Source organism: Oryzias latipes, chromosome 2 (assembly GCF_053564925.1).
Source record: "Oryzias latipes strain Hd-rR chromosome 2, Olatipes_Hd-rR_3.1".
In the NCBI taxonomy this organism is placed as follows: Eukaryota; Metazoa; Chordata; class Actinopteri; order Beloniformes; family Adrianichthyidae; genus Oryzias; species Oryzias latipes.
This window is the reverse complement of record NC_136238.1, coordinates 13240258-13263972: the sequence shown is the minus strand read 5'-3', so window position 1 is coordinate 13263972 and position 23715 is coordinate 13240258. Positions and strand designations below refer to the sequence as shown.

The 23715-nt window shown below is 41.3% G+C and overlaps 1 protein-coding gene across 1 annotated transcript in view; it reads left to right on the top strand.

Annotated features, from left to right (window-relative positions):
• Nucleotides 1–23715, top strand: part of xirp2a (xin actin binding repeat containing 2a) — a 63102-nt gene that overhangs the window by 4134 nt on the left and 35253 nt on the right. Inside the window, exon 2 of the mRNA XM_023965335.2 lies at nucleotides 20902–20992. Within this exon, the coding sequence (XP_023821103.2) occupies nucleotides 20902–20992 (91 nt within the window). The remainder of the gene's footprint in view (nucleotides 1–20901; nucleotides 20993–23715) is intronic.

The following is a 23715-nucleotide window of genomic DNA, read 5'->3' as shown; positions in this document are numbered from 1 at the left end:
ATTGTAGTGGGTCTTTCAGAGAACTCTGGTGTATTTTTGGCACCACACAGATCCATCTGAATTGCAACCTTGACATCACATCGTAGCTGGATAAATCACTTTTACGAAACCGTTCTGTTTCTATCATACAGAATTTCAAAACCCTCAGAAATGTGTGTGGAGTGGGATGAGAGCAATCACCGGCCTTCAGAGGAAGGGAAAACCTGCAGCCGAAGGAAATGTGGATCGAGCCAACGAGCTGAACAATTTCTTCAATAGGTTTGATTCCAGCTCCCCCTCCCCAGCTGTCCCCTTACTCCTCTTCTGAGTGATCAACGGTCTTCCTCCCACCTTCCAGGGCCATTAACACATCAGCTTCCCCCACCTCCCTCCCCCAGCTGCCCTGCACGGCATTCAAACCAGTTTTTAAACAGGTCTGACACCAGCTCCCCCTCCCTCATCAATCCACCCATTTATCCTCTGAACGACCACTGGAGACCTTCCACTCATCTTCCAGGGCCATCATCATCATCATCATTAGCACCTCTGAAATCCCCACCCTCCTCCCCACAGCTGACATCCTTCACAGACCCAAAAACAGGCTCCACCACCCCCTCCTCCCAAAATGGCCTTCTCATCACATCCACTCAGGTGAGGAGGGAGCTGGAGAGGCTCAACCAGCGTAAGGCTGCTGGACCTGATGGCATCAGTCCCCGGGTACTCAAAAACTGTTCCAGCCAGCTATGTGGTGTACTTCAGCATCTGTACAACCTGAGCCTTAACCTTCAGAGGATCCCAGTGCTGTGGAAGACTTCCTGCCTCGTCCCTGTGCCAAAGAAAAACCATCCAGAGTCGCCTAGTGACTACAGGCCTATAGCACTGACCTCCCATGTTATGAAGGTCATGGAGCGGCTGGTGCTGTCACATCTCAGACCCCTGGTGAGCCCTTTCCAAGACCCACTGCAGTTTGCATACCAACCCAAGGCGGGAGTGGAGGATGCACTGCTATACCTGCTGCAGAGAGCATACTCCTCCCTGGAAAAGCCTAACACCACAGTGAGGATAATGTTCTTTGACTTTTCTTCAGCCTTCAATACCATCCAGCCGAGACTGATGAGGGAGAAGTTAGAGAAGATGCAGGTGGATGCCCCCCTGGTCTCATGGATTGAGGACTACCTGACAGGCCGACCTCAGTTTGTGAGACTGCAGAGCTGTGTGTCTGACACCCTGACAAGCAACACTGGAGCCCCTCAGGGAACCGTGCTGTCCCCCTTCCTATTCACCACATACACAGCTGACTTCCAGTACCACTCTGAGCTCTGCCACCTCCAGAAGTACTCTGATGACACAGCTGTAGTCGGGTGTGTGAAAGATGGACGGGAGGAGGAGTACAGGAGCCTCGTGGAGCGCTTCGTCAGGTGGTCTGGGGAAAATTACCTGCAGCTAAATGTGGCCAAGACTAAAGAGATGGTGATAGATTTTAGCAGGAGAAAGTCTTCGCCCCCCCCAGTCTGTATCAGTGGGACGGATGTGGAAGTTGTCTCGTCCTACAAGTTCCTGGGAGTACATCTAGACGATAAACTGGACTGGTCCACAAACACTGAGGCCGTCTACAAGAAGGGCACGAGCAGACTTTACTTCCTGAGGAGACTCAGGTCCTTCAATGTTTGCAGCAGGATGCTCTACATGTTCTACCAGTCTGTCATGGCAAGCACCATCTTCTTTGCTGCAGTGTGCTGGGGTGCTGGCATCAAAGCAAAGGACGCCAACAGAGTGAACAAACTTATTAGGAAAGCAGGGTCTGTCATTGGCCTCAAGCCTGCCAAGCTGGAAGAGGTGGTTGGGGACAGACTACTGGCTAAACTGGGGACCATCATGGACAATCCCTCCCATCCCCTCTTCAGGGAGGTGGACAACCTGAGAAGCAGTTTCAGTGGCAGGATCATACACCCTCGCTGTGCCAGAGAACGATACAGGAAGTCATTCCTGCCATCAGCCATTAGACTCCACAACTCATCTGGCAGACTCGGATGTACATGAAAATTCTAGTCACAGACTACACTTTTCAAATTGTATTTTACTCAATTTTTGTCCTGTTCTACTCTCTGTATTTTTTGTGTCTGTGTTTGTCTTTACCACCCCCCCCCTTTTCCTTAGTGCTGCTACTGCAACTAAATTTCCCTTCGGGGATTAATAAAGTTCTTCTTGAATTTTGAATTTTGAATCTTGAAATGAGTTTCATGGCCCTATTGTCAGTGAAGTGCTGCATCATCTGTTTACCGACTGATGGGTGACATGTTTTATTTCCTCCCAAGAGAGCATTTGTACACAGGTGTCTGGAGGAGCGTCTGCTTGTAAGACTCGACCTTTCTGCCGTGTTCAGCTCAATATTTGATGAGGCGCATTGTTTTTCAGCTCTTGTTTGCTTTGTTTAGACTACAGCCGTCCCCCCCATTGCATTGTTGGACAGCAGACATAACAAGGACGGCTGGAATCTCAGGCGTGTGTTGGGGATCCTCACAGGCTAACAAAAGACAGTGGAAGACCATTTTTTTTCAAACACTTTGTTTTTTTTTATTGCGGTTGCGCGGAGCAACTTGCACACAGGAGAGCGTGCTCCCATGCTGCAACACACAACATCACACATCTCACAATTACACACCAGAGAGAAAAGACTTTGGTTGGTAATTCTCATGTACTCTGAATCTGCTTACTCATATTGTAATGGACACCATCAACCACTAGGGGGCAACCTAACTCAATGCAAACAGGAGAAGGCAGAGACATGTCATCACATTGAGACAACTGCTGGTACAAATGTAAGTGCTTTTATTTTTTTAAATGCCAGAAGTTTTCGAAAAATGCTTTTCAATTTGGGATTTTGAGACGCTGAAGGATTTTCCGCCTGCAGGATTAAAAGGATAACGCGGAGGCTTTTTTTTGGGGGGGGGGGGTTCTTTAAGCCAGTGTCCGGTTTCGACCCCTCTGTCAGAAGGGCCCGCTCAGAATGGGCCTGCAGCTCTAGACGTCCAGCAAACTCCCGCCGTTTTATTTTTATTTTTTTCCCCCCACTTGACATAAATCAGGATCCATCGCTTTAACATGCGATGGCCCTGAAAGGCAAATCACAACAACGAATTAATCAACACAAAAACATGTTAAAGATTGCAACGGCAATTTAAAAAGCACAACAGAATACAGAGAACCAAAGTAATTTTCAGAAATCAAAATGAAATGTTGAAAAATGAAGCAAGTGGGCCACTGTACAACCACATGTTGGTAATGTTCACCTAACTGGTGTTGAATGGAGGTAAAGGCAGTAAATGAAAGAGCACCTTGAACTATTCATTGAGTTGCCTTCCTGCAGGCTTGTCACTCTGCCACGTTGACGGATCTCACCTGAAAGGGTTCAACATGTGGTCGAACGCTGAATTCCTTTCATGGAAAAAAACCCTTAATGGAGTCAATTTAATGTGAAATAGGCTAAAAGTATGAGTGTGTCCACTAGATATTGATGCCTCCTTCCAGGTTTCTTACATTCTCATCCGGAACACATTTATTGATGCCCTTCCTGGATCAGTTTCTGGTTTTTCTTTTTGGTTTTTAACCGTCTTAGTCTCTCTCAGTGTTATAGGGGCAGATTCTCATTGCTGAGTAATGAATTCATATCTCCAGGCCTTCTTCCGCTCAAATTTCTCTGCAGCTTTGACACCCACAGCCCCCACAGGAGCATATGTGCTAGATAATCAGCCAAAGACTAAAAGGCTTCCTGTTTCAATCATTTATTGAGGCACCATGTTGCGGTGGGGGGTACCAACTCCTCATCTCTGCATCAGTGCTGTTCGAAGCGCTAATTTGGTGCGTTAGCATGTTAGCCACAGCATTTTTTTTTCAACCACCCACAAGATTTGGTCTTGGTCACTATAGTTCATCTCTTCGAGGACGTATTACACAACTCAACTTCTTTCTCCAACTTTATTTGATTGGGGTCACAAAAAAGACCCAAATCATCAACCCTCTACCACCGTGCTTAACAATTACAGTTTTTCTCAGTCGCTTTAGTACAATTCTCAGATCAGAATGAAATTCCCAAAACTATTTGTTTAATCTTCACATCATGATGTCACTTGTGCACATCATATAAGCAGTTTCTCACTTCTTTGAACAAGTTGCAAATGCTTTGGTACATCCATGCAAATGATTATGTACAATTCTCTGCTACATTATCAACTGTTTATGTCAGGTTGATCAAAATGTCTTATATAGTTCACTGTGCAACAGTCTTACTCCTCAAAACACCTATTAGTTCATCGTATAAGTCATTAACTGCAAAATGGTTGACCAAGTTGTCATAATGTGACAAACATATTTCGCTGCATTGCAAGAGAGGATATTCGCTGTGATGTGGATGAGAATTTGTGTCCTAACATACAGGAACGACAAGAGGTGTCGGAAGACCACACCAATTCCTACTGCACTGCCTGTACTGTTGTACAGAATATTGTCCTATCTTTTTTTTCCCTTTGTGTTACTGCAGTGGGTTTTTTCTATGTTGGTAAGACATGGTCTGTCAACAAATTACTATATGAACAATAAAAGTGTAAATGTGAATGTTGTCCAGTCTCTTGCAATCAAACAAAAAAGGTGTAATTTACATTTTACAATAATTGTCATCCAAACTTTAGCCATAGTTTAAATCAGAACCTCCCTCTATTACACAGTTATTTTGACAACATGACTAAGTCATTTGACTGTCTTGTTCGTAGACAATGACACAAGGACTTGACTTTCTGATGGCACTGACATGTTCAATGACATAAATGACTTAGTTTTGAGAGATGAACTAAAGATTTTGAGCAAGTTACAGGCTTTTGCAAGAAATCCATAGTGTTTTTGCTGTTTGTACAAATTGTTTTGAGAAATACACACACGTATTTGCAAACTTCAATTCTGATCTGAGGATTGTACTAAAGTGACTGAGAAAAACTGTAATGTAGGGCTTTATTGCTTTTTGGTCTTGAAATCTTGAAACTTTTTCTATTTTTTTATCTTCATATATACAATCAAGTCCAACTCATTCATTTTTTTTTCTTTCCTAACTGTGTCGTCATAAATGTTAACATTTAAAAGCTTTAGTTGAGGCCTGTAGAAATCTGAGATATAGAACTGAATGTACCAGAACATCCCTAGGAGTAATTCCTGCATTGAATTAAGTGAACCAGTTCATCTAAGCAGCAATTAACCTACATTGCAAACATTTTAATATGCTTTTTTAGGTGATTTCACCAGCTATTTGCTGACCTCCTGTGAAATATTTTGTTATGTTCCAACACCTCATAATTAACAGAAAAACCGCATTTTTTCTTCTCGTAGGCATCAAATTAGCACATTCCTGGAAAAACCATGCAGTCCGCTGTGACGAGGTCAGGCTCAGTTCAGTTTATCTGGTAATAGCTAGTTTGTTCACCTGCATGGGCTTGTATTACACACACATGATTATGGAGCCAAATCCAGAGACTATGAAGCGGGAACACGGCATGCAGCTGATTTTATGGTTGGGTGTATATTTGGAAAAGCTGAAAACAGAGCCGAGCTCAGGCAAGCCACTCCAGGGCCGTCACGTAGAAACCGTAGCGCCCGGTGATGCCGGTAATCCTGAACGAACACTTTAGAAGAAGAAGGAAACTGATGAAAGAGATTGAAATATAATTTAAATTCAGCAGGCACAGAGCGCAAAGGAGGGCCGGTGGTAACGAAGATGGAGACAGATGGAGAGTGATGGAGACTTTAGGGTGATTGGATGAGGATTGGGGCCAAAAGAAAATCAAAAGGAAAAAAAGTTGGTAAATTATATTCATGTTTAATTCATTAAGAATCACTTTTAGGCTGCAAGTTACAAGCTCCTCTTTTGTTTTGACTACTTTAAATGGATGCAAGAAACAGATTTTATTGTCAAAATTGTTAAGATTATAATAATTGATTCTGTTAGAAAGTTGAAAGAAAGATGTGCAGCTCCTCCTTGGACTGTGTTTTAGGGGGATCAGTGACATTTCCTCCATAGATCAGCCTAAACGCCTTAAAGCAGTGTCTGATCTTTAGAAATTTTTGCTTTTTTATACTGAAAAGTGAACCGAATAGTACTAAAAATTTTTAACATTTTTGATCGTGCTGTCAAATTTTGAGTTTGCGGAGGAGTCTTGAAGTAGATCAATCTATCAATCTATCTATCTATCTATCTATCTATCTATCTATCTATCTATCTATCTATCTATCTATCTATCTATCTATCTATCTATCTATCTATCTATCTATCTATCTATCTATCTATCTATCTATCTATCTATCTATCTATCTATCTATCTATCTATCTATCTATCTATCTATCTATCTATCTATCTATCTATCTATCTATCTATCTATCTATCTATCTATCTAGATATCTATCTATCTAGACACCAAGATCCCGTTCTCTCTTGGTGTGACAGAAAGCTGAAACGGATGAAAGGTAAACAAACGGCGGAGGAGAGTTTTCGACAAACACTGCTGAGGGAAAACTGTTGGCTGAGCGTTGCGTCATCTGTCCAATAAAAGCTGCAGAGGACGAGATGAAAACAAATCAGCAAGTTTAATGTCAGAAGCTGGCAGGGTGTTAAGCTGCCGCATGAACAAATGCGCTCTGTCCTCAGACACAGGCTTTGTTCTTTATGAAAATTCCCTCGTATTTGTTATCACAACTCTTACCGACAGTTTTATACACCGGTTGTTGGTAACTCACTTAGCCTCTGCTAGGACCGTTGTAGCCCATGCGCTGTCCAAAACTAATTTCTATTTTTTAGTTGTGAGGCGGAATAAAGTGCATCTCTTCATTTACTTTTTCCCTCTCCATTCCTGTCTTCTCTCTGTTCCTCCTCATCCTCACGTTCGCCCATGAGTGTCTGAAATATTGACGCGGGCGTTTCTGGCCTCTCCTCTCCTCTGTCATAATGACAACAGTCAATAGAGGCCCGCAAAGAAAATAAATTGTTTTCATATATTTGCTGGATTATATAATGGAATCCTTATGGCACCCAGCACAAGCACAAAATAATAATAATAACGTGGCTGCCAAAGACAGAGAGGACGGGTAGGGAAAAGAGAGGGGGGGTGTCGGAGTCTCCGATGACCTTCTGCTGAACAATACAGATGGTTGCATAACATCTGATTTTTCATCAACACACCAGAAGGAGGTGACGAAGCATGACAGCCTAGAAAACATGTAGAGGTGCCTTCAGAATTAGTCGTTTTTCTCATTAACAGATAATTGACTTGGACTTGTGCCCAAATATGTCAAACATGACTTGGACATGTGGATAAAGACCATAATTATGACTTGGAATTAAGATAGGTATGTCCAAAGTCTGGTCCTTGAGCCAAATGTAGCCCACAGCATTTTCTAGAAATTGTGTGTTTGTACATTTTTGGAACACACCCCTTATTGTCACGTCGAAACTCAATTTAAGTCTCGATTTTGGGAGTTATACCACAGAGATCCTGTTCGGAGCCCCTGAACTTCTTGCTTTTTCCAAATACTGATTTTGAGTAAGATTCCTACAAAGAAAAGCAACTTTTTATAAGCAAAGTTTGGAGGCCACCATTAAACAATTGAGACAAGTGAGGCACTTTTTTATGAATAAATGACCTTGCCTCACAAAACTATGAGTTATTGATCATCCTATCACTCATTTTTGGTAGAAATATAAAAAAAACCTGGAACCCCGATGACAGATATGAGACACCTTTCATTTAGGCAGTGGTGCATGCTCTTTTCTGTGTTTCTCTGAAGCGCACGTCATTCCAGATGCACAGCAGAGCTGCAGGTGTGAGGCTGTAAGCTCACTCAGCCTCTCAATCAGTGAAAGGTAATCCATCAAATTACTCATGGAAGCTTGATTCTTCTCAAAGTTTCCCCTTTGAAAACTACAAGGTTTTCTCAAACTTCAACTGTTTTTTTGTTTTTTTTTCCAACTGCTCTCCATCAATCACCGGTGAGAAATGGAAATCGCACCGGAAACGAGGGATTAGTCGTTTCCTAAATAGTGCCACCAGAGGTTGATTTCTACATTTGTCATTTTCTGTTTGGACGTTTACAGCTCTGTATTTATATTCTCTAAAGACATCTGCAGACAACGTAGGTTAAAGATTCTGCTAAGCTTGCCTTTATCGTTGGAGAAAACGATAAAGCATTTAAGGAATTATGCAGCTCTGTCCGAATGAATCTAACTGGATCGTTTTGTGTGTGTGTGAGTCTGTAAATCTGTCTCTTTTTTCATTGAATTTGCCTTTCACGATGACAATTACCTGGACAAATTAATGACGGGCCTCTCACAGCCACTCGTGCGTTCGCTCACCCATCTGTTCAATCATACAGAGTTACTCAGATCCTGAGCAGGACGTTTTCAGCTGTGCCTTTATGACTTTCCTTCTGAAGCTTTAATGATCATATCATCATCATTTTTAACATTGTGTCCCGTTTGTGTTTTTCCAGAACTTTCATTGACTTTCTATTGGCTTTCCAACACATTTATTGTTTGTGGGTTTTTTTTGCTAAAAAGATGAATTTGATGTGTATTCTGTGTAATCACGTCTGAACTATTAGTTGTATTATTTTCAAAGGTTTCACTCTTGTTGTGAAGTAGAGAAGCAGTGGATGAAAAACCTAGCACGAACTGTGACTCAGAATCTCCTTTAACCACATTTTGAGGTTACCTCCAATTCAGAACTGCTCGGTCTTAGCTGGACATAAATATTTCCTTTAGTTTTTGTTGTTTTTTTTTCACTTTGATTGGCTTAAAACCGTTTCTGAACTCTTGAAAATTGAGAAAACTCAACTGGACATTCCCACTCCAAGGTTGGGTCCATACCAGTTTGTTTCCTCTGATAGGCCGCTTCATTTGGCAGGTGTGAGAGCCCAACTGAATTCTTTGGTGCGGCCCAATCGAAACCCAACCAAGAGTTTGCTTGCAGAAGAACTGTTGTACAGTAAAACAGTAAAGCAAAAGGCAAAACCAAAGAGACAATGTGGCATAAAAAAACCACATTTGAAGGAAAAAGAAAAAGCACGAATACGAAATGGCTTTAATGGAAATATTATGTGACTAAATCCAGGTTTTGTGTCTGCAGTCCTCTTCTTTTTCATGCTGAGCTGTCCATATTCTGACGGTGTATTAAATATGAAATATCATCGCAGTCTCTCTACATATTTATATAAATAATTCAAAAAGGTGGACAGATCATCATATTTTAATTCACTGAAAAAAGGAAAGTCTCATGATACTTTCCTTTTCTTTCCTTTTCTGTCCGTTTACACGGTTGCAACAATGTTGGTAGCCCTCTCTCTCATCCGTAGTTCCTGGACGGGTGTTGGAAAAGGTTAACCTAAAAACTGTAACTTTTATACTCATGTCACTCTGTATCATAGTGGATTCTGGAAAAGCATGGTATTTAACTGCCCGTATTTGTCAAGTGTTGGTTGTTAGTGGTGTTTAGCCCTTTAACACCAGAGCTTTAGCGCTGATATACAACACTTTACAGTAGTGAAGTGTTGGTGGAATCAATGTAAACCAGCTAATACTGTCGCAGAGATAAGCAGCTTTGAGCTGATACTACACATTACATAAACTGTTAGATAGCTTAAGCTCCAGTGTTGATGTTCTGTGAACCACCAAAACTCTTCCACCGTTTATGCAATGAACAAAATTTCTACGGATTCCGATGCAGAGAAAAGCAGCTTTAGGTCAATCTATACTGTGCTATAAATAGCATAAACTGTTGCATATCTCCACATCAGAATCCATTGGAAATATATTAATTGCATAAATGGTCGGGGAGTTACGGTGGTACAAAGAGGGGATGTTATTTTGCTATTGCCGGTGTTAAAGTATTAAAGTGTCCACAAACGAATGCCAACGCAAAATCAGAAAAAAACTGAACCAAAAGGCGTCGACCAAAGATCCTAAACCAACCCAGACCAGCAGCTGAACCACAGCTGATGCTGGTTGTTGGATGATCTTACCTTCAACACCTTATATAATGGAACCAGTCTGGCACGCATTTATGAGCAAGCCGACTCTTCAGAGGGGGTCTATAGAACGACGTTCCGGGGTGTTTAGACATGCAAGAATAGATCTAGTCTGTGCTAAATTTCCATCTGCATGAACGCTTGAACTCACTTATCTCTGCTCAAGTGTGTTTAGCAGTGGCACTCCAAAAGTGCTCCAGTTACAAAAACAAGGAAATGTTGAGATTTTCCAGCGATCAAACACTAGAGCGCTTACGTGGCAACAGTAGAAACTACTTAGCAACGTTTGCCTAAATCCGAGCAACAGATTTTTTTTGTCTTTCTGTGTGAATCCTGTTGAGGGTAAACCAACTATGTTGTACCAGTACACACAAAAGAGGCCACTTTGTCAGACCAAAGCTGTTTGTGCAAACACACAGTATGTGTTGGGAAACGCAGAATCCCCCATGCGTGCACCATTTGTCGATGTTGCGTGTTTCCGTTCTCACTCATGAGAAGCCAGACACTCACTGGGACGCTGCGGTGAAGGCTTTGAGGTGACTTTTTTTCCCCCTTGAAGCGTGACAAGCAGAGACTCCCATGGGTGTCATGACAACCAGCTTTCTGGGGGATTGACAAATAACTCCAGCAACATATTAAATGACAATAGAGCTGCCACACAGCATTGCCTCGATCTGGGATATAGTTGTTATTTAGCAACGCGACTGGCTGCTTTATTTTTCTGAAGACTTTTGACGGAAAAACCAGCCGCTCTGCAGGTTTGTATACAACATTTTAAGGCTGCAGAGTTTGCAGGTGGAGAAACTCAGTCCAGAGAGCTCTCACAACACATAGAAGAGAAGTCAGAAAGTCGATGAAAGGGAGGGAAATCAGTGGGAGAGGTGGAGGCGAGCTGTGTTTAAGACGTGGGCGACCTCACTCCCTGAACCTGCGGTTGTGAACCGGCAGACCCGATAGATTCAAAACAGTGCTGTGCCCTGCACAGCTGTTTAAGTGCACTGGAATAATAAGAGCCAGATCTGATTATGCTCGCCTCACCCCACTGGCTTTTTGCGTGAAAAGTGAAGAAACTTTGTGAAGAGAAAAGCCTTTTACTTCCGGGGATGGATCATTACGTTTATAATGCAATACACCGTCATTATGCAAATCGGGTTGAACGTTTCAAAGCCTGCTGCTTATTGCATTCTGTTTTGAGTAATTCAGCTGTTCTTGAGTGTTAACCACTTCTTCACAAGACCCTTTTTTACCATGTAGATTGTTTGAAAAGACTCCTCAATAACTACAGAAACTGTATGTAAAATGGAGGAAATTTTTCCTCATCGTCAAAACAAAAATACTGTGTTTGTAATATTACCCAGTGTTGACATCCTTTCGACTACTGTAATTCTTCAACCGTTTATGAAATCAACGTAATTCCAGCGGATTCCGGAGAAAGGCAGTTTTGTAACTTTATCCAACACTTTACATTAATACCGTGTTGCATGTTGGTTTAAGTAAAGCCGCTTTACTTCCGGGTAAAAGCCCGTACACACCGGGACGAATATTCGCCAGCGTTTTTCGCCACGTTTTTTGTGTTCACACCCAGGCGATTTTCGCTGACGATGAACATGCAATTTCATTCCCTGACATTAGATGGCGCTTAATGTAAAACAGAAATACTCCTGTACACAAGGTGGCGCTGCGCAACTTTACGCTTCTTAAAGTCGCTTTTCACTCAGGAGAAGAGAGCAAGTATTTACGCGGTTGTCAGAATCACACAAATAAAACATGAATATTTCAAGTACCAGTTGCTCCAACTGGTGCTTGGTTCGGGGATATTTTAGAATGTCCGTCATTATTTCTTCGCGGCTGTGTAGATGCAACTCAGCGTCTATCTTCTTCGCTGGTATGTGTGCTCAGCAAGGCAGTTTTGTGTTTGAGCGCCCCCAAGTTGTGTTTTTACTGTAACTTCAGAGGCTCCAGACACGTGTGCAAAAGCGCCGTTCTCATTGGTCGAATAGATTTCGACGCGATTCGTCAAACCAAAAAAACGAACACGAGGCATTTTTTAAAAAGTGACGCTTTGACGCGTGGCGTTTTTTCGCGTCGGTGTGCACACTCACATTGGTGCCCTTTGTTTAGTCACGAGGCGTTAAACGTCGGCAAAAATCGCGGGCGAAATTCGTCCCGGTGTGAACAGGCCTTAAGACATACGGTGTGTTATTGAATTGTTGCCGGCTATATCTCCCTTGTTAAAACGTTAACGTCGTGACTTTTTTACTACTGGGATAAATTAACCAACTACTTTTTTTCGTTTTCAATAACATTTTTATACTTCGAAATGATTCGAAAAATTGCACCAGCATCTGCTGTTTTGCCATGAAGGAGATACTGGGCGGATTTGCAAAGTGCGACACGATTGTGATTGGCTGAAGGCGCTGTCGTGTTTAATGGTAGCCAATCAGAGCCAAAGTTGCTTTAATTCCAAAACCATATTACGTCCCACGCACAAACAGATGGAAGAAGCTGCAGAAATTGCAACTCCACAGCAGCCCAATGGAAAGTTTTTAAGGGGGAGACAAGAACACTACTTAAAATTCAAGGAAATAAAAGACAAGATGGTCGATGTAAAGCGAACAATATGGCTACCAGAAGCAAAGATTTTGTCAACATCCAAAAAGAATTAAACCAGATCAGATGTGTGAGATTTTAGGTTTGATTTATTCTGGATTACAATTAAACAGAGAGCCGGTTTAGCTCGTGCTGGTTTGCGGCGCCTTCCGTCCGTGAAACCAGGGTTCAACTCCGGGCTGCTCCCTGTTCCCTTCTCTACTTCTGTGCCGGTACCAAGCCCAGTGGCTTTGAGAGGGTTGCGTCAGGAAGGGCATCCGGCGTAAAACATTGCCAAGTTTACCATGCGACTCGTTCGCTGTGGTGACCCCTGATGGGAAAAGCCACAAGAGAAACAACAAACAATTAAACACACCTCAATTATTTAAATATTTCCTACAACCATTTAATAAATAGTTGGTTACACATACAGCTACATGCCCAGTTTTGTTTTCAACAGCCTCTTAGTTGAGTTTCTGCTCACAATTCAGCCATAGGGAATGATGGGATGGATTTACGTGTTTCTACATGTTTCTATCTTTAAATCTGTGGTCAGTTGCACCCGTACAGTGGTTGACCTGTACAGGTGCTACGGTTTTCTGGGTATTCAAGGCCCGTGGAGGGTCATAGAGAGGAGTGGCCACATCTTAAGGCTAGCGCAGTTCCCTTAAAGGTTCGTAGGGCCACTTCAAGAGTATGGCTAATGCACCTCAGGTGAAATGCAACCTGTAGGATGCTACTAGGATGCCCACACAAACTAAACTCTGATTGTTTAATTTCCTATTTTCTAACAGGAAGGCTGCACATAAAGAGTACGCACTCAATACACAAACAGAAATTTGTATAACACACCTGGATCTCACCTACTTCAATCTGAGTTCCCCTTGCATGGCGTTTAAGTGTTCACTTCGACCTGACACTCACAACATATCGTAGAAAAAATGTGCAAGAACATTTTCGGTCTACAGGCTAATGAGCGATCTACGACTTACGCTGGCTACCTGCACGTCCCAAAACAGGTTTGCCCATTTTCCGCCTGCGTACAGCCCATATTCATCCATAAGGGCAGTTGTGACTAAGGTTGAGACATGATCAGATCACTCCACATAAATGTTACAGTTAAGTGTGTTGCATTTTTAGCTCTCAGGGGGGCTTCTAGGTTTGTGTCATGTTGTTTATAAAAGTTTAAAGCTTTCTGTCTCTGCAAAACACGTCAAGATACACAATCCAGTAGCTGTTTCTGGTATTTCACACTTCGTCTTTGTTTTGTCAGATTTTAGGTCAGCCTTTTCTTTTCTGTCACGCTTATCAAATGTGCTTCTTGGTGAGTGCAGTTGGGTCTTAAACAAACAAATCTGTAAAGCTGGCATTGTAAAACATCACAAACTTTATCTCTCTCTTTTCTTGTTGGAAACCATTTTTCTTAGTTTTCATTAACTCAAAATAGATGATTGCTTTTAGAGGTCAAGGAGAACGCATGACTAAAGTCAGGCGGTGTAATTAAACTGCTGCAAAGAGACAGCAGATTTGCCAGCGGTTGAGTCAGCTGACGTAAATCGCAGAAAGTTAGCGCACTTGAAATGGGTTTTGCAGTTCCACAGATGGGCCTGTGCTTCAGCCGTATCTTCATCTAATGGGCACCCATGTGAAAGGTGGTGGATGTCACAAAGCCACCTCTCTGCCCGCTCTGCACTCAGACCTCCTTCCAGTTACCATGGTTGCACCATCGTGGATACGACTGTCCCCTTTGTAGGCGTGTGTCAGTCCCAGATGGCCAGAGCTGATTTCATTAACAGGGCTGCTTTTAAGAGGATCCAGTATTCTTTCATATTTTTCCCCAAGAGATTATCGCTGACAACACGGCCAGCCACTAATATTTAGACAGATTTCATCAAACAATGTCTCTTATTAACTCGGTCTGTTGACATTCTGCCATCACAGACTGTCTTGCTCCCTCTACTGTGGCAGCTGCTGTCAAAAAACAGCATATGGTAGCTGGACCGCGCTTACTAATAGCTGCATTAGACACAGTGATGTGCTGCTGCTGCTGCTGGTGTCAGCGGTGAACTTCACCATCCACTGCTCCCAGTAGAAAAACTGGCAGCAGAGATTTAATCCCCATTCTTTTTCCCTTGATAACTCCATGTTTTTACACTTTTGTTTACATGTTGCAACACAAAGAACTGGCATCCAGTACTTTATCTTTGGTAGTATGACATAAGGCTACCAAGACTTCTAAAAGATACAGATGATCTTATTTCTGATTGACGAAATGATAAATGGAGTTCAAAGTGGGGCGGGTAAGCTGATTGGAGCCTACCGCAACGGCTGCCATTAAACTGCAACTAACGACAAAGTGTAGCAAAAAGCTCTGCTAGGTCTGCTTATAGATCCACCTCCCTGAAAATAAAAAAATCTGATTCTCTCCTTTTAATACCCAAGCTTTAGCTGCAGTGTTCACATTTGTTTGACTACCTTTTTAACAGTTTTTAATGCAATTAACGCAATTTCAGCTGATTCCGAAGTGGAGAAAAGCCACTTTGTGCCACCATTATCAGTGCAAAGCCAATATAAAACGGCACTTTTCTCTGTGTTAGAATCAGCTCGTTCATCGTGTAAACAGTTAAGGGTAATGGTAGGTACCAGAGCGTGTTATTTAGGTGTTGCCAGTGTGAAAGGGGTTCAATTAAATTGTAACTTTTAAACACACAAACAACTGGACATAAGCACTCAACTTTTGGTTTAAAACTTGAGTCAATGGAAAATTGGTCCTATCTGACACTGACAAAGGTCATTACTTTTCGGTACTCTCTGGTTTCCAATACATTTGGGAACTGACATTGTGGTTTGGAAACCATAAAACATACCAATGTTTCGCTAATTGTAAAATAATATTTGAAACTAAACACCCTCAGGCTACGTTGACACCAGACATTTGTCAAGAACGCGCTGAACACGGGTTCTTGAACGCGCCTTTAGCTTACGATGTTCACACTGGACTGTTGCTAACCAATACTCACAGTTGCACGTGTACTCACAGTTGGAAGAGGCTTGCAGCGAAATGTTGAAGCGGAGCAAATCTTGCTCCAGGCTTTTTTCTTTCACAGATCTATTCCGATATATGACAGATTTGGAGTTATAGAATTCTGGCCAGGCACAAACCACAATTATTCACTTCTCCTTCTTGATCAATTTTCAATCAACAGTTGGCATTTCTGTGTTTTAAAAAGGACGCAACAAACGTTTCTACCAAATCCAAGTCCTTGATATGATCAAAGTTCAACGGGTTTAACTTTGGACGCGCATTCAATGGCCACGTGTTTTGTAAATAGTGCCTGAAAAAAGACTTTGTAGCAACACTAGAATGCAAGAGTTTTAAAGACGGAAGCCCTTAACGCACATTTTTGCCCAATACATTGACCTTACATTGGAAGGGGTTGCTTAAAAGAAATTGGTGACAGTTTGTTGGATTTAATTTGACTATTGCCCGCAATTAAGGGACTATGAGGACAGTTTTCTTCTTTGAGATTTGTTTCCCCATCCTTGTCAGGGGTCTTTTTAAGACATACTTCCCCCCACTTGAGCTGTTGTTGAAACTGTATGGTTCCATGATGCTGGAAATCAAACCTGCTTCAAATAAAACCCCACCAGACCAAAGTCTTTTTATTCATTCAAAATCCGCCGTAAAACTGTCATTAAATCGCTATAACTAAACATAGTCACATATCTGAGGCCGAAGCATGACCCAAGCCATCTGTTTTCACTCCTCCATCACAGCGACCCTTGTAGCTCCTTTCGCCATGAATGCACCTTGAATAAATTAGATTTAATCAAATGTAATTTTAATCTGGAGGTTGAATATAATGATATCCTGCAGTCTTTTATGGTTCAGCGAAGTGTCATCATTAGTAAAAGCCCGACACTTAATTCTACTGCTAAAAATGAAAGTCTGGGTAACACTTAACAAGGCTTAATTATCTCATTCCCACACATTATGACCCCCGGCTTCACGCCACATCGTTCTTTCCGGGCTCTGGTGATAAGATCCCGAAAAAAATAAAAGAAAAAGTTGGTGAATAAATGTCCCAGCACCATATCCCAGAATACCATCCCTTAAAGCGAAATGAACCACTTTCTCAATAAAATTATAATCTTTTTTTTTTTCTTCTAATGGTTCAGAAACTCCATTGTAATTGTTTTAAGGAATACCTGTAAGGTTTTGGTGAGTGATAATTACAATAGCTGTTTTGTTGTGAAGGTATTGTTTGTACTTTCATGTAATTTCAGTCATGCTCGGCAACATGGCGGCATAAACAGCCATCCATCTTGAGAATCCTTTTTGGAATCAGGGGGCTTCTGGAGCTTACCCAGCTACTGTTTGGCCTAGGCGGGGTTTACTCAGATTAGATCGTCAGTCTGTCGTAGGGCGCACAGACAGAGATAAATTGAAAAAACGGACTAGTCTTAGGCTCAAATATACATTGGTCCGTTGCTATATCGTGGTTCATCTTTCGCGATCTCGCTGTGTTGCAGATTCTTGTCAGTGCAACTTTTTTTTACAGCACTCTGTGCTTTGTGTCCTTGATCTGCAAAATGTGTCTGGATACGTCATTTTCAATCTCCTCCAAGCCGTGTCTCTTCAGGGATATGCTCGGCAAATCTTCGATAGGGAGCAGATCTTTGGTTCTATTCTTCAATACTGGACTTACTTTTCTGCAAAAGGTTTGAGCTTGGAGAGTTGAAACAAGAAAGAGAAGTCTGAAAATGTTCATGCTTGTCCCATAACTATTTGACTTTTTACACATTTGTTGTAATCCCATCGGAGTCTGAAGTGGAGAAAAGCATGCATCACGCAGCCCTGTAGAACAGCCAATTGTTTAGGCATTCTGTCACAGAGTAAAGTGGCTTTGCGTCGTTATGCGTCACGTAAAGTTTTGTGTAAAGTTGCAAAGTCATTTTTCTCTGAGTCCGAATAAGCTGATAATTGCGTAAACAGTAGAAGAGCTTCCGTACGTCAAAGAGCGTGAGTTTTCGAGAAGTTACAGGCAAAATTTCCAGTGTTAAAGGGTTATTGTTTGTCTGATAAATATCTATATCTATTTTCGGTAACACTTTATATTAAGATTCCTTAACAAGCTCTGTTAACACATTAACAAGCATTATAAATGAATTTATAGGGTTTTAGTAAGACATTTATTAGTACAATAAGTCTAATAAGGTTTATTAAATTAATGCTAAAGCTAACACACTAACCTGCCCATCTATGAATAAAGATGGGCAGGTTAACTAATGTCACCATTGGCTAATGAATCTGTCAATCAAACTCATCAGCAAAACAGGCGTGCTCACTTTCAGCCAATTGAATGGCCTCTTAGACTTTGCTTTCACACAGGTGACGAAAAAAGCCCCGCCCATCTTTGATTCCGTACCGGTCGGTCGTTAGCGTGTTAGCTTTAGCATGGCTCCTGTAGGTTTTTTGCTTTCGGTCTTCAAAAATGACTGGCTTGTGCAACTTTCTTGTGGACTTTGAAGCAAGGAAACAGTGGTTGAATGCAGATGGCATTGAATTCAGAGAATTGTCTTCTGGTGATGGGATTTGCAATGAATGTTTCACTCAGGATAGATGCTAATACTTTATCCTTATTAGCTATGATGCTAGTCATCCAACACCAGTATATATATGTTTTTAAAAGAAAAAAAATATTTGTCTGAATTAAATTATTATATATCTTTTACAGAACGATTTGTGAATGTTTAGTCTGTTTTAATGTCATAAAGTTCTTTTTACAATCTTTATGCTTTGTGGTTGTTTGTGCTAAAAAACGTCCACACTTTAGATGAGGTGCTGCAAAACAGTTAATAAACCATTAACAAGGTTAATTAATACATTTGTAAAGCTTATAAGCAGTTTAGTAATATGGATTTAGAAGACAATGGTCCTACTTTAGATGTTAATAAATCTTATTAACACTTTCAGGTATTTGCAAGACATCTATAATGCTAATCAATATCTTACTAGCATCTGACACATTAATAAAGCCTATTAATTTGTTAAGTTAGTTAATAAAACTTATTAAGCTTATGAACACTTAGGCTTGTGTCAGGCGTCAATAATGCTAATAAATACCTTACTAGAACCCCAAACAAAAATAATACTTCTTAATTTGTTAACAAAGGTTGTTAATAAATCTTATTAAGCTTGTTAACACTGACACATTTGTTTAGCACCTATAATATCAGTAAGTGCATCATTAGCATCTTAAAAACATCCTAATAATAATGCTTGTAAATGTGTTAACTAAGTAATTTAATAAACCTTATTAGACTTATTGTACTAATAAATGTCTTACTAACACCCCATAAATTCATTTATAATGTTTGTTAATGTGTTAACAAAGCTTGTTAAGGAATCTTAATATAAAGTGTTACCCTATTTTGCAGTTTTTACCTATCGCTGGTTATTTTTAGAACTCAATTTCTGCGATAAACAATAAACATAACACTCACATATTCTTTATTCACAGCAAACATAGTTGGATTGTCTTACATTAACGGTAATTTATGGTTTTAAAGAAACAAAAAACATATTTAAAGAAGGAAAAAATACCAATTAAGAAACCACAACACAGAAGATAAACAACTGTTTACTTTTTAAAGGCAGTTTTCTATGGAGTAGATCTGCAGCTTAATCTAAGAAAGAAAAAGGAAATTGATATGTTGTTTTAAAATCAAATAAGATTAAAATAAAAGATAGATAACAATATGAAACAAATTATTTAAGCAAATGAATCCATAAAACATCAGAATGAATAAAAATTAAATGAAACAAATTTAACTTTTTAAATACACTTTTATTATTCATGCTAAATTTCAATTAAATGTTTGTTTTTGCAGAACTTTAGCAAACCAAATAGAGACAAACAGGATACGAGTCAGGGTAAGTCAGGGCTGCACGGTGGGGCAGTGGTTAGCGCTCTTTCCTCGCAGGTTCAAGTCCCGGCTGGGGACCTAAACCAGAACATCAATGGGGGACCTTTCTGTGTGGAGTTTGCATGTTTCCCCGTGGGTTTCCTCTCCCGGGACTCTGGCTTCCTCCCACCGTCCAAAACATGCTTCATAGGTTAATTGGTTAATCTAGATTGTCCCTAGGTGTGTGATTGTGGATGCTCTACACTGCGAAAGACTGGTGACCTCTTCAGGGTGCCCCCTGCCTTCACCCGCAAGTGGCCGGGATAGGCTCCAGCAGCCGAAAGGGAATAAACGGAAGAAGATGAATGAATGAAGGATACAAGTCAATTCATTTGTTTAATTGCACATGAATACAAATATTTTATTAAATCATCTAAAATAACGTGATCTACACAGAATCTGTGCTGTCTAATATAAAATGTTTTATTATTGTACACCAACCTTATGTTGTGTTGTTTTAATGGCTAATATTCTGTTCTGAGAGGAAACCAGTGAAGGACACATGTCTGAATCCCTTCCACTCTTCAGTCACTGTTTGGCTCCTGCCGAAGCTCCTCTCGCCGTTCCTTCACTCCTCAGCGGAGTAAATAAAACCTCCACCCATTACTGAGCAGCGTTTCAGCTGTCAAACACTGCTCTGCTTCCCCGACTGCAGCCACCAGAATCAGCAGAAAATGCCTTCATGCACGCTCCGTCCCGGCCTTCTGCGGAACGTGTCGGCTTCTGGGGATTTCTGCTAAATGGAATTTTTTTTAAAGGCTTTTGCCAGATTCCAGCTGACTCTGTCGGCATGGCGGCGACACGCACACACAGCTCCACATGCAGCGTGTGGCCCTCGCTGTGGCGCACAGGTAAAAGCACGGCAGGGGACACATTTGATTTGCAAATGAACGACACAAAAGAAGACACACAAACACAGGTGTGTTTGTTCCCAGCAGGGGGTGATTTGCAACTGAAAAGGTGTGCTGAACCGGCAAAGATTAGTTAAAATGCTTCCGCAGAAAAGGAAAATTGTACAAAAATTCTGCCCAACGTATCTTATATTCACTTTTCCAGTCAATGCCAACACTCAGATTGTGCACAAGGTCATCTCTGATTACACTAGTGCGTGTGCACTCATGTGTGTGCGTCTGATTTCAGAGCAACAAGCGCTGACAGGAATCCACAGCTTAAATGTCACCGCCGGCAGATGCTCCACTCCAGCATGTTTCAGTCTGAAGTCTTGCGTGTGTTTGCATGCTCCACTGCGCGTTCGTGTGCTCTCATGACCTGTGGCGTCACCTCCCTACCTCTGTCTGTCTGACCAGGAAGTCGCCGCCCTCCCCAACAGACCCAGCGCCACTCTGTCCGAACCATCCACACGTCCGACCATGGCCTCACCTCCAGACGCCGCTCTCTGTGAGTATACTTGTTTTTATGTGGGGGTAAAAGTCACAAAAGGAAGCGCACAAGTTTTGCTTCCCTCCACAAAGCCCTGATGCAATAAGGTTTGTTGCAATATGTGGCAGGGGAGCCTGATTTCATCACGGTTACTCCATCCTTTTCAGCCCGAGTCCACGGGATGCTTGATGCAGTGTTCGGTCCCATTTGTCGTGCGAGATAAACATTTTTGCAGAGAGCAGCTTTTCAAAACGAGATGGTTTCATTCCCAGATAAGGATGCCTTCCTGGCAGCCTGGTTAATGGCGAGCTAGTGGCTGCGCTTCCATTATTGTGATAGCACTCCTATGGTAGTTACCTCCACTTTGTTGTCCAGCCGTGGCGATAACACTAATGCACACATGGGGGGCTTGTAGTGCGAGGTGCGGGGCCTTCTATTTTATGTTGGTTTTTTTCCCCTGTTTGGCAGAGGCTAAAAAGTCACATAGCAGATGTTTACACGCTGGCCTCAAAGACAGATGATCCGGAGAAAAGGAAGCGCAACAAAAGTTCCAAAATGGAAACACTAAGAGACAAAAAAAAAAAATTCTGCAAAATCTCCAATGAAAACTCCACAAAAACAGAGCATTGGTCCACGTTATGTGGACAGTCTAAAGTCCTGTTTGTATTTGTGGAGGTGGGAAGATAACTAAATAAATATTCTTGCTAAATACGGCAAACTTCTGTTCAGGAGAGACGGAAAGTTTCATCGCTCTCTCTAAATTCTAATGTAAAAAAAACCAACATATATATATATATTTTCATTATAGTAGGTCTGATTGGTCAGTTTTTAAATCGAATAACTTGAAATAAAAAAAGAAACATTAAAAAAAGTTAGGATTACCAAAATAATGAAAAAGTAGCAGAGCAAAAATAGTTAATCTGAAAAATGTAATGACTGAGGACAAGACCCTTCTATCTACTTACCTGTGTGGCCACAAGGGGGCCTGGGTCCGGGTCTCCCTGTGCTTGTCCCCAACCCGGATAAAACACAAGGTTGTGTCAGGAAGGGCATCAGGCATAAAACTCTCTACCAAACCAGATATGCAAATAAGTGAAACCTGATTTGCTGTGGTGACCTAAAGGGATATGCCGAAAGGTTAACATAACAGAGTCATAGCTGTTTATTTCTCTATAGAAGGATTTTGGCTTCTTGGAACAAGCAGGTGGTTCTCATAAACAGTCAACAGTCGAAACCCACAACTTTGAATGAAGCCTCACTGAAACCAAACTCCGACTGAAATGTTCCTTTTTGTAAGAAAAATCATCATCAATTTCTTTGCATTTTTCTTTGACATAAATCTTAATCACCAGAGACGTCATCACTAACATTTAAATAACATTAATGTTCCGTCACTCTTTCACCGTGCAAAGCCGCTTTTGTCAGCAACTGAATCGGCTGCGCTGATTGCGTAATACATACGCTGGAATTAGATTAATTGCGTAAACGGTTGACGAATTATGGTAGTCAAGAGAATGCCGACACTGGAGCAGAAGTTCGGGTTTTAAAACATGTATCTGTCTCTAACTAGTTGCACATTGTTCTCCTTTTTGCACTTTCATTGTTCCCCCATGTTACTGCATTGTATTTAAAAAACAATGTGATTATTAAAATAGAGAAGATGAACAGATGGAGAAACAATTTGAGAGTTTCATGCATACACAAGCTCATAAACTCATCCGTGTTCGCAGACACGCATCACTCTGGAATCTTGCATCAAGCTCTTGTGTTTCCCCACATGCCACTAAATCACTGCCTCGCGTCTAAACTTAGAGCCTGTTGATGATCCGCGGCGTTGTCCTGACAGAGCGACTTCTTTTGTGCCGGCTGACGCGTTCGACTGCGAAAAACAGAGCGCTAACTGGCATGTTAGGTGACTGACAGCAGAAGCAAGAGGATGTAAGAGGGTGCAGAAGCTGCTCCCTGTAAAAGCCACAGTGTTTAAATAAAGCCCAGCAGTGGAGTAGCTGCACTTTAAAAAGATGCAAAGCTCAAATCTAAATCCCAGCTCGGTGGCTTTTTTTTTGTTGTTTTTCACAACAGGCATCAGTGTTTGCATGTTTCCCTTCGTGTTGCAACATAATAACCACCATGAAGCTGTGGCTGCCTTTGTGGTACACACAACCCCTTTATTTCTCGCAACAGTGGAAGTATTCATTGCTATTGTTTATGCAAATGCCATATATTTATGGATAATTAAACTTGTCTGACAAGCTTCATCCAAGATCATCTTTCAGTGTTTGAGTGGATTTCACCGAAATACTGTTTTTGTTTTCATTAATCACCTCACAGATTGGCCTGCCAAATGATGATGTCTTTATAATATCAGCCAGAGAAGAAAAAAAAGAAGATTTTTCTAAATGTTAATTTCATATTTGGTGTTCTTACAGGCTGTTACCGAAAAGCAAATGATCTCTTAACACATGAGTGGCTTTTGGAGATTGGCAGTGAAAGTTTAATTGTGTGGCATTCTCAATGTGCTTCTCCCTCTTTTAAACAACCCAATGTACTGTCAATGTCATGAAAGTTAATAATAAAATATATATATAATATAAAATAACATTGGGAAATACAACATTGACTATTACATCAAGTATGACAATGAGAACAAATTCTTCTACGGTCACAAATACACTTGCGATGAATAAGCATCAGCAGAATCTGCCGCCGCCCGATTAAAAAAAAAAAACATTGGCATGGTC